This window comes from Schistocerca serialis, chromosome 8 (genome assembly GCF_023864345.2).
Source record: "Schistocerca serialis cubense isolate TAMUIC-IGC-003099 chromosome 8, iqSchSeri2.2, whole genome shotgun sequence".
NCBI classification, from domain to species: Eukaryota; Metazoa; Arthropoda; class Insecta; order Orthoptera; family Acrididae; genus Schistocerca; species Schistocerca serialis.
The window spans coordinates 435,625,056-435,639,613 of NC_064645.1; the positions used below are offsets into that span (position 1 = coordinate 435,625,056).

Sequence of the window (14,558 nt, forward strand, 5' to 3'; positions counted from 1 at the left end):
ATATGAGTACTGAACAAAGCATTCGATTCCATATAAATTACGTTACAAGCGACACTCATAGAAAACTGAAAATTCACAAACATTAGCCTCACATTGGTTAAGGCAAAAATGGTATAATGAAGATATGATGCATAGCTTCGTCGTCGCACTTCTCTCGCGACACACATTTCTTCACTTAACGGTATATTCGACTCGTAATACCATACAAGCTATTGCGAAACTGACATATCTTCTAGCGCGTTGTTTTCCATCACAGGAGAGTGACTACGTGTGTTGACATACAAATGTGACCAGTAAGCATGGTCCGTGCGTCAATTATTTTAAGTTTGTCACAGTAAAAGTGACGTACCGCAAGTGCAGCACACCATACGATTTCCTACTTTCGTAAGCAATAAGTGTGCCAATTTTATAGGAATGACAGTTTTGACAAATGTCACAAGATATTTTGAAAATGCGATTGGTAGGTTGCAGAGCGTTATATACTCAGAATAAGATTTTGCACATAGGCACACATTCTGTGCGATATTCCCGCTGATGTTGACAGTGGCCAATAATTAGTAATTTTCGCCTTTGGCTTTTCCGTGTCTTTTTTTTCCAGTTGAATACATAGATGTCCACTTTACGTTGTGGTTGACATGGCTTTTAGCGCCGCTTCTGCTTACCTTCATGTTGCCTCTAGTCATATTTTTAATGTTCTATATGAATGCCGTTATACTCTACATTTACAAGCTACATAGGTAAGTTGAAATTTTTCTTCGGTAGTTTCAATTTACTAATTTAAAAGGTATTTAAGTGAAGAGTTTCCTCGAAATTAAACTTATTTTCCTTGACTGGCACTCTGTTTATCGATTATGTGCGAAAAGGGCAGTCTTTTTGAGCAGATATCACATTTTTGCCTGTACTCTCCACACAATGTGTATGTCCTAGACTTTAACCTGAAGCCTGCAATAAATAGAGAATTTTTATGACGAATACTGTATTTAATAAATTATTGCACAGGACAAAATATGGGAAAGATATGCCTGTAGCCATATATATTGCTGGTAAATTGGAAGACAGATGCTGTTACTTGTGAGACAAGATTTATCTCAGATGACAGAACTCTGAAACATTCTTTGCACACCATTTTCCCAGTGTAAAGTTTTACTGATTTATTTTATTGGGATTTTGTGTTTTAGGGCTGCAATGCAAAATAATGAAAATGCTACAGTGTGGAATAACATTTATAACACTGTGTATCATAGAGTTCAAGGAAGATAGTAAAATACTGTAATAGTTGTGGAGTGTGCTTTTACTAGGAAATGTTTGCATGTACAGAATATTTTCCGAGGGAAACTTGGGTATCCTTGTAGAAAATAATTTATTTCTACCAATAGATATTTTATGTTACATTTCTATGTCTAAAAGTTGTTTGCAACATTTATAGCTGCCAAAGTATGACACCAGCTTGGTTTCTTTTTGTAAGTGGAAGCATATGCCTTTTTGTGGCATTGCAAATAGCCTTCTAAGAGGACTTTTACGGTGTAATGCATTGAACAAGATTAAATAATAACACAATAAAAGTGCCACAAACTACCATCCAGCTGTCACGAAAAGAGGCTCCACAAATGTGTGCCCTGCCACCAAATATAATAAAAAGATCTAAAGCAGATATATTTTGTGTGTTTACCTGTGTGAAGTCAGTCAATCTATGTTCTGCTTTTGTAATGATCATACAACTTGTTGGTGAAGCTATTTAGAATTGAACAGCTTATAGAACATAAGAGAATATGCTTTTTTGTTAATGCTAAATGTCCCAGGACTGTTTGAGAAATGCTACAGGTGGTGTCCCAAAAGATGTCCTGATTGTACCAAGCCCTTACGACCCATCTTTGCAAATATTGTGAGAAAAGTTTTAAGGACTTTTATTCTTCACTGGAGGTGTGAAGAATAAAAGACAAAAACTTTAAAGAATGAGAACTGATTGGAGAAATGCAACTGATATTTTAGCAATGATAACACACAAACCATCTGTCACTGTTGGGCAACTTGTATGTTTGAATGTGATCAGCTAAAGGAGTATTGTGCAAATAGCAAAGTCTCGCATATTTCATTCTTTCGACATTTCACTTACAGGGTCATGGGGAGTACTTTCAAAATTGGTTTCAGTTCTGTGAATCTCTGGAAATTGAAAAGTGGTGGTGCATTTCTATGCAAGATTTTGTTTATGGATGAAGCATTTACAAGCCATGGACAAATCGGTCTTCATTGTATGCACTTACTGATGAACTGAAAATCCACAGAGAAATGGATAAACAATGATCTTTATCTGTCAGCATGGCTGTGGGCTTTTCAAAAATTATGCCATTCCTACCTGTTTTATTGGTGGGATTCTAAATAATCACAAATGTCTGCAGTTCTTAACGGATATGTTTTCACAGTCATTAAAGGACATCCCACTGGACAAAAGGTAATCTGTATGATGCCAGTCCTCCCAATTTGCACAGGTAATTGCTGTTCTAGAGTGTAAAAGAAATTGATACATTTTCCATAACATAACATTCAGAAATTGTTGGATTGGTCATTTAGGAAACACAAAATTGCATGTATGCTTGCCAGACTTGACATCTCACGACTTTAATATGTAGGGAAAATAAAAAAAAAATGTTTATAAGAAAAACGTGAAATGCTGCATAATGTGTGCCTACACTATGAAAATTCCCGATGAAGTTCAGCATGCAATATTATCTGTAGATGATCACTTTATTGACTGTAAAAATGAAATACAGTCCAAAAGGAGATCTACATATATTAAGTCTGATTTTGATATGATTTCAAAGTGGTGCATTGATTGACAGCTAGCTTTAAATGTTCAAAAATGTAAAATTCTTCACTTCACGAGACAAAACAAAAAAAGGTATATCTGACGAATATAGTATTAATGAGTCATAGTTGGAATCTGTAAACTCGTGCAAATACTTGAGTACAACACTTAGTAGGGATATGAAGTGGAATGATCACTTAGGCTCATTCATGGGTAAAGCAAGTAGCAGACTTCAGTTTTTTAGTAGAATACTAGAGAAATACAGTCTACAAAGCAGATTGCTTCCAAATCAATCGTGTGACCCGTCCTAGAATATTATAATATGTGGGATACGTACCAGATAGGACTAGCAGGAGATATCGAACATATACAGAGAAGGGCAGCATGAATGGTCACAGGTTTTCTTGAACAGCAGGAAGGTATCAATGAGATGTTGAAAGAACGAAACTGACAGACTCTTGAAGATAGACAGAAACTATCTGAAGAATGTCTACTAACAGTTTCAAGAGAAGGCTTTAAATGATGTCTCTTGGAAAATACTAAGACCTCCTAAATATCACCCCCAAAGGGATCATGAGAATAAGAATAGATTAATTCCAGCACACACAGAGGCGTCTAAATAAACATTTTTCCTGTGCTCTATGTATGTATGGAACGGGGAAAAGACCAAATAACTGGTACAGTGGGATGCCCCCTCTGTTCCGACACTGACAATGTTGAGTGTTTATGGAAAAAGTTCAAGGCAATCGTAAAATGCGTTTTAGACAGGTACGTGCCGAGTAAAACTGTGAGGGACGGGAAAAACCCACCGTGGTACAACAACAAAGTTAGCAAACTACTGCGAAAGCAAAGAGAGCTCCACTCCAATTTTAAACGCAGCCAAAACCTCTCGGACAAACAGAAGCTAAACGATGTCAAAGTTAGCGTAAGGAGGGCTATGCGTGAAGCGTTCAGTGAATTCGAAAGTAAAATTCTATGTACCGACTTGACAGAAAATCCTAGGAAGTTCTGGTCTTACGTTAAATCAGTAAGTGGCTCGAAACAGCATATCCAGACACTACGGGATGATGATGGCATTGAAACAGAGGATGACACGCGTAAAGCTGAAATACTAAACACCTTTTTCCAAAGCTGCTTCACAGAGGAAGACCGCACTGCAGTTCCTTCTCTAAATCCTTGCACAAACAAAGAAATGGCTGACATCGAAATAAGTGTCCAAGGAATAGAAAAGCAACTGGAATCTCTCAATAGAGGAAAGTCCACTGGACCTGACGGGATACCAATTCGATTCTACACAGAGTACGCGAAAGAACTTGCCCCCCTTCTAACAGCCGTGTACCGCAAGTCTCTAGAGGAACGGAGGGTTCCAAATGATTGGAAAAGAGCACAGATAGTCCCAGTCTTCAAGAAGGGTCGTCGAGCAGATGCGCAAAGCTATAGACCTATATCTCTGACGTCGATCTGTTGTAGAATTTTAGAACATGTTTTTTGCTAGAGTATCATGTCGTTTTTGGAAACCCAGAATCTACTCTGTAGGAATCAACATGGATTCCGGAAACAGCGATCGTGTGAGACCCAACTCACTTTATTTGTTCATGAGACCCAGAAAATATTAGATACAGGCTCCCAGGTAGATGCTATTTTTCTTGACTTCCGAAAGGCGTTCGATACAGTTCCGCACTGTCGCCTGATAAACAAAGTAAGAGCCTACGGAATATCAGACCAGCTGTGTGGCTGGATTGAAGAGTTTTTAGCAAACAGAACACAGCATGTTGTTATCAATGGAGAGACGTCTACAGACGTTAAAGTAACTTCTGGCGTGCCACAGGGGAGTGTTATGGGACCATTGCTTTTCACAATATATATAAATGATCTAGTAGATAGTGTCGGAAGTTCCATGCGGCTTTTCGCGGATGATGCTGTAGTATACAGAGAAGTTGCAGCATTAGAAAATTGTAGGGAAATGCAGGAAGATCTGCAGCGGATAGGCACTTGGTGCAGGGAGTGGCAACTGACCCTTAACATAGACTAATGTAATGTATTGCGAATACATAGAAAGAAGGATCCTTTATTGTATGATTATATGATAGCGGAACAAACACTGGTAGCAGTTCCTTCTGTAAAATATCTGGGAGTATGCGTGCGGAACGATTTGAAGAGGAATGATCATATAAAATTAATTGTTGGTAAGGCGGGTACTAGGTTGAGATTCATTGGGAGAGTGCTTAGAAAATGTAGTCCATCAACAAAGGAGGTGGCTTACAAAACACTCGTTCGACCTATACTTGAGTATTGCTCATCAGTGTGGGATCCGTACCAGATCGGTTTGACGGAGGAGATAGAGAAGGTCCAAAGAAGAGCGGCGCGTTTCGTCACAGGGTTATTTGGTAACCGTGATAGTGTTACGGAGATGTTTAATAAACTCAAGTGGCAGACTCTGCAAGAGAGGCGCTCTGCATCGCGGTGTAGCTTGCTCGCCAGGTTTCGAGAGGGTGCGTTTCTGGATGAGGTATCGAATATATTGCTTCCCCCTACTTATACCTCCCGAGGAGATCACGAATGTAAAATTAGAGAGATTAGAGCACGCACGGAGGCTTTCAGACAGTCGCTCTTCCCGCGAACCATACGCGACTGGAACAGGAAAGGGAGGTAATGACAGTGGCACGTAAAGTGCCCTCCGCCACACACCGTTGGGTGGCTTGCGGAGTATAAATGTAGATGTAGATGTAGAAATGATTTTCACAGTGGTTCGCAGAGTGTGGCTGTAGATATAAATATCAGTGCCCAGGATCAACATTTTGAGCACCTTATTCATATTAATAAACACATTAATTATTCCTGAGTTATGTTTTTGGTACACTAGGACAAATGTTGTGGGAGCTCTGCTTCTAATGACAGACATTGATATATTGCACTGTTATTTTGTTACTAAATGATATGTTAAATTTCTCTTTCCAGTTCCACAGAATAAGGTATATAGTCCCAGTATTTAAATTAAAATGCCACTGTTGTAATTCAGTGTAATTGGATAGATAAAAAATTTACTCACCAAGTGTTGGCAGGAAAACACACATATAATAATAAAATAAAGGTTTAACTTATGCGAGCTTTTGGAGCTGCTGGATCTTCCTCCTGGCAGAAGTATTGAAGGGGAAGGGAAAGGTACTGGAGAGGTTTGGGAAAAAGAGAAGAGGTTGGAAAAATCACCCGGAACCCTGGGTCAGGGGGGATGAGAAGTAAAGACTGATTGTTGGGGACTACACTAGACGAGATTTGCAAGCGTGAGAGCTTCAAGGTGGAAGACAAGGTAATATGCAAGGTAGAGGTTACTGCTAGAACATTGTGCACAAGTTAATAAGAGTGCAAAGCTAACTACACTGTATATTACAAAGGTTGGAGGGGGATGGCAAAAAATAGACAAGTCAGAAAATGAAAGATGTAAAAAACTAAAATGAAGTGAAGAATGGAGTAGTTCTGTGAAGAAATGCTGAGGTGGGAGAAATTACATAAATTATTGATACATAATCAGATATAAAGAAAATTACTCAAGCGACAGCTGGAGAACACACATGTAAAAAAAGCAAGCTTTTGAAGCCAGTGGTTCCTTCTTACGACAGAAGGGCTTCCATAAGTAAAAATTGTGTGTGTGTGTGTGTGTGTGTGTGTGTGTGTGTGTGTGTGTGTGTGTGTGTTCTCCTGCTGCCACTTTGTGAGGAATTTTTTATCTGTCCAGTTATATTATAATATCCATTCTGCCAGAAGAAGGAGCCGCCGGCTCCAAAAGCTTGCATAAGTGAAACCTTTTTTTATTTTTTTAATTTTTTTTTTATTATGTGTGTTCTCCTGCCGGTGCGTAGTTAGTAGACTTTTTAACCTATCCAACTACATTATATTGTCAAATATTGATTAATTTCAGTGTCATAATTCGGTAGCTAAAAAAGTAAAAAATTACTTTCCTATGTCAAATAATTCCACAAATTGTCCACTGTGACTTAGCAAAAATTACAACTTGATATATTTGTGTGTTCTGGTTATAATGTACTCATTCTGGATACATTTTGCTTGCCTTGAATAGGTCTCTCACAGAGTGAGAGTGGGGGGGGGGGGGGGGGCGGCGGCAGAAGAGGCGAGAGAGGGAGAATTACTGAGTTAGATGACACTGTGGTCAAGAAAATGGGCTTGTAGTCAACAGGACCAGAGCTCAAATTCCTGTCTGTACATCCAGATTTCGGTTTTTTATGTTTATCGAAAAACACTTAAGGCTTATGCTGGGATAATTCCTTTTAAAATATGGTTTCTGTTTTTTTTCCATCCTTTTCCAGTCTCCAGTTTGTACTCCATGTGTAAGTACCTAGTCATTCAGTGTCTTAAACCCTGATGTTCCTTCTTTCAAAGGAATTTCATTTCAGCTACTTCTATATTTATGTGAGGAAGTCCACCTTTCACATCTATGCAATACTGTGGGCACTATTACTTTTGTACAGAATTTCAGCAGTGTGTCCTTTCTGGTGATGTTCGTTAGTGTTTGATGTATTGTACTACATATGTGACAGGAAACTGATTGATTATCTGAGCGACTAGTTTTAAATATCTGGGAAGAATGTGATAAGATAAAATTCAAAAGTAATGTTCAATATGCTGTAATATGTGTGCTGAGAAAGTTTTCAAGTTGTAGGAAAGTTCTCCCACTACCCACCACAACCAGCCCATCTGCCACGAAATAGAATTGGCACTGTCAGTCTAGTAGGCAATATATAGTGGCATAAGTGTGTGTGTGTGTTGTTTGACAAGGAAGGAACTCCTCAAATCCTTGTTGACAAGAAAGCTAAACAAAGTTACTATGAGTATAAGGAGAGTGATGAGAAAAGTGTTCCATGAATTTCAAACTAAAATTTTGTCAGTCAGTCTGATGAAAAGGTCTAAGAAGTTTTGGTCTTGCATAAGAACAGAAAATCAGTAAATGGATCAAAAGCATGTATTCAGTCATTCATACTGGCACTGAAACAGGAGATCATGGGCATAAGGCACAAATTCTTTATTCAGTCATCCAAAGTTGTATCACTGTGGAAGATTGTAAAATGATTCCTTCTTTTAATCATTGCACAAACGCTGAAATGTCAAGATACTGAAAAGTTATTGTAGGATAGAAAAGTAAGTAAAATCACTCGACTCGGAAAAGACAGTTATACCTGAGAGATACCTGTATGATTCTATGCACGTCATCTGAAAGAACTTGCTCCCCTTGTAACAGGAGCTTATCATTGGTAGCTGGTGCAACAAAGGATTCCAAGCAATTGGAAAAAGCTACTGGTTATTACACTCCTGGAAATTGAAATAAGAACACTGTGAATTCATTGTCCCAGGAAGGGGAAACTTTATTGACACATTCCTGGGGTCAGATACATCACATGATCACACTGACAGAACCACAGGCACATAGACACAGGCAACAGAGCATGCACAATGTCGGCACTAGTACAGTGTATATCCACCTTTCGCAGCAATGCAGGCTGCTATTCTCCCATGGAGACGATCGTAGAGATGCTGGATGTAGTCCTGTGGAACGGCTTGCCATGCCATTTCCACCTGGCGCCTCAGTTGGACCAGCGTTCATGCTGGACGTGCAGACCGCGTGAGACGACGCTTCATCCAGTCCCAAACATGCTCAATGGGGGACAAATCCGGAGATCTTGCTGGCCAGGGTAGTTGACTTACACCTTCTAGAGCACGTTGGGTGGCACGGGGTACATGCGGACGTGCATTGTCCTGTTGGAACAGCAAGTTCCCTTGCCGGTCTAGGAATGGTAGAACGATGGGTTCGATGACGGTTTGGATGTACCGTGCACTATTCAGTGTCCCCTCGACGATCACCAGTGGTGTACGGCCAGCGTGGGAGATCGCTCCCCACACCATGATGCTGGGTGTTGGCCGTGTGTGCCTCGGTCGTATGCAGTCCTGATTGTGGCGCTCACCTGCACGGCGCCAAACACGCATACGACCATCATTGGCACCAAGGCAGAAGCGACTCTCATCGCTGAAGACAACACGTCTCCATTCGTCCCTCCATTCACGCCTGTCGCGACACCACTGGAGGCGGGCTGCACGATGTTGGGGCGTGAGCGGAAGACGGCCTAACGGTGTGCGGAACCGTAGCCCAGCTTCATGGAGACGGTTGCGAATGGTCCTCGCCTATACCACAGGAGCAACAGTGTCCCTAATTTCCTGGGAAGTGGCAGTGCGGTCCCCTACGGCACTGCGTAGGATCCTACGGTCTTGGCGTGCATCCGTGCGTCGCTGCGGTCCAGTCCCAGGTCGACGGGCACGTGCACCTTCCGCCGACCACTGGCAACAACATCGATGTACTGTGGAGACCTCACGCCCCACGTGTTGAGCAATTCGGCGGTACGTCCACCCGGCCTCCCGCATGCCCACTATACGCCCTCGCTCAAAGTCCGTCAACTGCACATACGGTTCACGTCCACGCTGTCGCGGCATGCTACCAGTGTTAAAGACTGCGATGGAGCTCTGTATGCCACGGCAAACTGGCTGACACTGACGGCGGCAGTGCACAAATGCTGCGCAGCTAGCGCCATTCGACGGCCAACACCGCGGTTCCTGGTGTGTCCGCTGTGCCGTGCGTGTGATCATTGCTTGTACAGCCCTCTCGCAGCGTCCGGAGCAAGTATGGTGGGTCTGACACACCGGTGTCAATGTGTTCTTTTTTCCATTTCCAGGAGTGTATTATTGTTATGAAATGTCGTTGGACACACACTTGCAGTTATAGACCTGTGTTGCTCAGGTCAGTTTGTTGTAGAGTTATGAAACACATTTTATGCTTGCATATCTCGACATTTTTAGAGAGCTAAATTCTCTTCCATAGTAATCTATTAAGATGGCTTTCGCAGACATGGTCGGCCTACTTATGATATGGAGCACACTGTATTCATCCATATGGCATAGACAATAATAGCTGCTTTGATTTTATGTTCTTTGACTTGAAAAAGACATTTTATATAATTCCTCACTGTTGTTTATGAACAAAGTATGGGTGTACAGAATATTAGACAAGCTTCCTGACTGGATGCAGGACTATATAGAACTTTTTAAATGGGTGAAATTGTCAGATGTAAAAGTAACTTTTGGGGGTATTCGTAGAAAGTGTTGTTGGAGAGTTGCTGTTCCCAATATAAGAGTAATTGGATGGAAAACTTGGAAGCTCTATGAGTAAGTTTGTTTAAAAGCAGGTGAAGGAGGTCTCAAGTGAAAGAGCTTGTGAAATACTGACAGTGATTGTAGCCATTTTCATAGAAGACTTTTTGTTGGTGACTCACTTCTTATGGCAAATTTATGGCATCTGAGATAGCTTTGGCAAAATGTGCAGTGTTCTTTTGAACACTGCTTTTCTGTGTAAATGGTGTTGCTGAGAGAATGCAGTCCGCATTGGCGGGTTTTCTATAGCCAATATGGGTGAGACATTTGGAGCTTCATTTGGTGTGTGAGAATATCAACATTAATCGGTTGCTGAAGATACATAACTGTAATTAGTTTTAAGGCACCCAGCAAAAATGTAGCAATTCATGAAGACAAGAAAGGTTTTAGAATGTCGTGCATACATAAGATATTTTGTGATGGTGGCTATTGGTTACCTCAGGCAAATGGTGTACACTGTAAGGCAACACACTATTCTGAGAAATTAGCCTCAGCAGAACATATTTAATGAAATGGATAAAAAATTGCATCTTATAGCGCCTCTGTAATTTTGGGGAGAATTGGTTTCTGTGGAAAACACTTTCAGTAAAGACAGTGGCTGCTACACTGTAAAATGTAGGGTTCTAGGACACAGTTTTTCTCTGTTGATATGTTGCAGTAGAGTGTATACATCACTGCAGAGTAAAACATTTGTGAGGGCAGTCAGAATTTGTTTCTGGGTGTCCTGTGCTCAAGTGGAGACTGAAAGATACATTTATGTATAATTACCTATTTTTACTATCTACTACTTTGATCCAATAACTCATTAAACTGGTCATGTGATATTATTGATAAAAATAATCAAACATAATTTAAGGATGGGTTCTGGAACTCTTATTTCAGTGTGATCTGTTGTAATCATCTGTAACATATGCTATGATCTAAGTAAAATCAAATGGTGGCAAGTCCAGGATGGAATAACAATAATATGGAAAAGCATAGATCACTACTCACCACAAAGAGGAAGTGTTGAGTTATAGAGAGGCACGAAGACAGAATGCTGAAAATATTTAAACTTCCAGAAAGTCTTTCTTCTGAAGTAGAAAAAAAGTACACACACACACACACACACACACACACACACACACACACACCACATACGTATGTCTGAGGTGCCCTCTGCAGATGACATACCACTGCCACACGCACGGCCTCTTGAAAGTACTTGCATGCGTCACTGCATTTCTCCGCTCTTAGGGAGATCATGGATTCTTAAGACGTCCATACTGTCCTCCTCGTCCTCTGTGTTCTGGCTAAGGTGGCATGGTGCGGGTCAAACCATACGGCAACACTCGTGACACCGGGGCTGTTCCATGTCGACCTCGGGCATTGGCTCTGGTGACGGTGCTTGTGATGCTGATCATACTTATATCAGCAGTTGCTTGGGCATAGGTGACAGAATTGCTGACAATTGTATTGGAAGCATTAGAGGAACTGTTAGTTCGACCACTGAGGATGAATGCCCTTGCCCATGTAGAAGTGGAGGACCGGCAGCAACAGGTGATGTGATGCCCGATGTGAACGGGCTTGGAGGCAATGGTTTGACATCAGGGGGCACCCAACCGTCCACATGAAGGCAAAGCTGATCACGGTGCCTCGAGCAGAGGCCATCCTCTATGCAGATGTCACAGTCACCGCCCTCATCTGGCGATGACAGCTGGAATCCATTCAGGGCACATCTGAAACCGTGCACTCAAACAGTCACTCCCGGCCAGCAGAGGTATGGTGGCTGGATGGGTTGATGTCCAGGTGTTGGACACAGGAAGTGTAGCAGTGTCCTCGGCTGGTGCCCGTGGAGTAGCTCCACTGGGCTGTTCTTGCCGAATGGCATGCAAGAGTACTAGGAGAGAAATGGATGTAATTCAATGTCAGACAAAGAATTGGCAATGTACTTTTTAGCTGAGTTTTTAATATTTACACTAGGTGGGGTGAGAGTGTGATGAATACCACAGGAATCGCAAAATGCCGCCAACTCTTGCGATGAAAATTGTGGACTATTATCAGACACTAACATCGTAGACGTAGAAGCGACTCAGTAGCAGAAACATGTTGATGCAGGATTTGAGACCCTCACAAGTAACTTCAGACCCAAGATAAAGGATAGAAGGAAAAAAAATGACATTTTTCTAAATTACACTTCAAACTGGAGGATGCCAAAAGAGTTTGCAAATGTCCCTCAGTGGAGGCATGGGAAACTACAATATCATCCAGATAGTTTGCACAACCCATCACAGACACTGGAACTTATTCCAAAAAATGTTGAAAATAGTGGGAGCATTGGCGACTCCAAAAGGCAACCACAAGTATTGGTACAGCCTAAAAGGATTATTGACAACTAACGTATCACGACACTGCACTGAACAGATATTTAAAAGTTGTGCAGCATTATTTGAGTTTAGTGAAACTAAACTTCTAATTGCTGTTGTTTATAGGTCCCCTAACTCCGACTTCAGAGCATTTTTGCTTAAGCTAGAGAGGGTTCTTGATTCACTTTGTAGGAAGTACCATAAAGTAGTTATATGAGGTTACTTCAATATTGATTTTCTATATGATTGTGCAAGAAGAAGGATGTTGTTAGATCTCCTAAATTCATATGATCTGATGCAAACTTTTTTTTCCTACTAGTGTGCAGGGGAATAGTAGCACAGTCATAGACAATATTTTTATTCATTCTTCATTACTAGATGGGCATTCTGTTAGTAAAAGGGTGAATGGCCTGTCAGACCATGATGCACAAATTTTAACACTAAAACATTTTCGTACTCAAACCAATGTCATATTTAATTACAAACTACGTAGGAAAGTTAATCCAACAGCAATAGAGAGTTTTTCAAAACTTGTCAAGGAACAAGAGTGGCAAGATGTTCATAGTGCCGACAATATAAATGATAAATACAATTCTTTCCATAACACATTCCTCATGCTCTTTGAGAGTTGCTTTCCATTAGAATATCCTAAACGGAGTACTAGCAGTAATGGACAGCCCAGTTGGCTGACTAGTGGGATAAGGATATCATGTAGAACAAGCGGGAATTATATCTAAATGTTAAAATTAGCCACAATCAAGCTACAGTAGCCCATTACAAACAGTATTTTAAGATGCTTAAAAATGTTATTATCAAGGCAAGAAGTATGTGGTATGCAAATAGAATAGCTAATTCACAGGATAAAATTAAAGCCATATGGTCAGTTGTGAAGGAAGTGTCTGGTCAGCAGCACAAGGTCGATGATAGAAAGACAGTTCGCAGTAATAATATTTCTGTTACTGATAAATCAGATATATGTACAGTATTTAACAATCATTTTCTGAGCATTGCTGGTGAATTAAATAAAAATTTAGTTTCTACAGGAAATCATATAAATTTCTTAGCAAATGCCTTTCTGAGATTGACGTCTGAAATACTCCTCTGTGATACAGACAAGAGGGAGATTGCGTCAATAATTAAATCACTGAAGACTAAGGACTCTCATAGTTATGCTGGAGTGTCTAGCAGAATATTACAGTACTTTGCTGCACATGTTAGCCTTGCATTTAGCCATATTTGTAATTTTTCCTTTAGGAATGGTCAGTTTCCTGAGCGATTAAAGTACTCAGTTGTAAAGCAGCTTTATAAAAATGGAGAAAGGGATAATGTAGATAATTTTAGACCTATTTCTATGCCATCAGTGTTTGCAAAAGTTATCAAAAAGGCTGTGTATGTAAGGTTAATTGATCATTTTGTATCACAAGATTTGCTATCAAATGTACAGTTTGGCTTTAGAAGTCGTTTGACAACTGAAAATGCTATATTCTCTTTTCTCTGTGATATACTGGATGGGCTAAACAAAAAGTTTTGAACGCTTGCCGTATTTTTTGATTTAACAAAGGCATTTGACTGTGTTGATCTCTCAATATTTCTCCAGAAGTTGGATCATTACGGAATAAGGGGAGTAGCTCACAATCGGTTCACCTCTTACTTTAGCAACAGCCAGCAAAAGGTCATTATTCACAATGTTGATAACGGCTGTGATGTGGGATCTGAGTGTTGGGTACTGTCAAGTGGGGGGTGCCCCAGGGATCAGTTTTAGGGCTGCTCTTGTTCCTTATTTATGTAAATGATATGCCCTCTAGTATTATGGATAACTCTAAAATATTTCTGTTTGTTGATGACACTAGCTTGGTAGTAAAGGATGTTGTGTGCTACATTGACTCAGTTTCAAGTAGTGCAGTACATGACCTCAGTTCATGGCTTGTAGAAAATAAACTAACGTTAAATCACAGTTTATAACACACAATTCAACAAAACCTGACGTTTTAATCTCACAGAATGGGTATAAGATTAGTGAAACTGAACAGTTCAAATTTCTAGGTGTTCAGATAGATAGTAAGCTGTCGTGGAAAGCCCACGTTCAGGATCTTGTTCAAAGACTTAATACTGCCATTTTCACTATTCGAACGGTATCAAAAGTGAGTGATACTTCGACACGTAAATTGGTCTACTTTGCTTATTTTCATTCACTTATGTTG

General features: G+C 40.5%; 1 protein-coding gene across 2 annotated transcripts in view; it reads left to right on the forward strand.

Annotated features, from left to right (window-relative positions):
- Positions 1-260: 260 nt before the first annotated feature.
- Positions 261-14,558, forward strand: part of LOC126416256 (transmembrane protein 68) — a 127,531-nt gene continuing 113,233 nt past the window's right edge. The window contains exons 1-2 of one of the 2 annotated variants that reach the window (XM_050083884.1): positions 261-460; positions 599-737. In XM_050083884.1, the coding sequence (XP_049939841.1) occupies positions 415-460; positions 599-737 (185 nt within the window). In that variant the 5' untranslated portion in view covers positions 261-414. Of the gene's footprint in view, positions 461-598; positions 738-14,558 lie in introns of those variants that run through there. The other variant, XM_050083885.1, reaches the window with a different exon arrangement.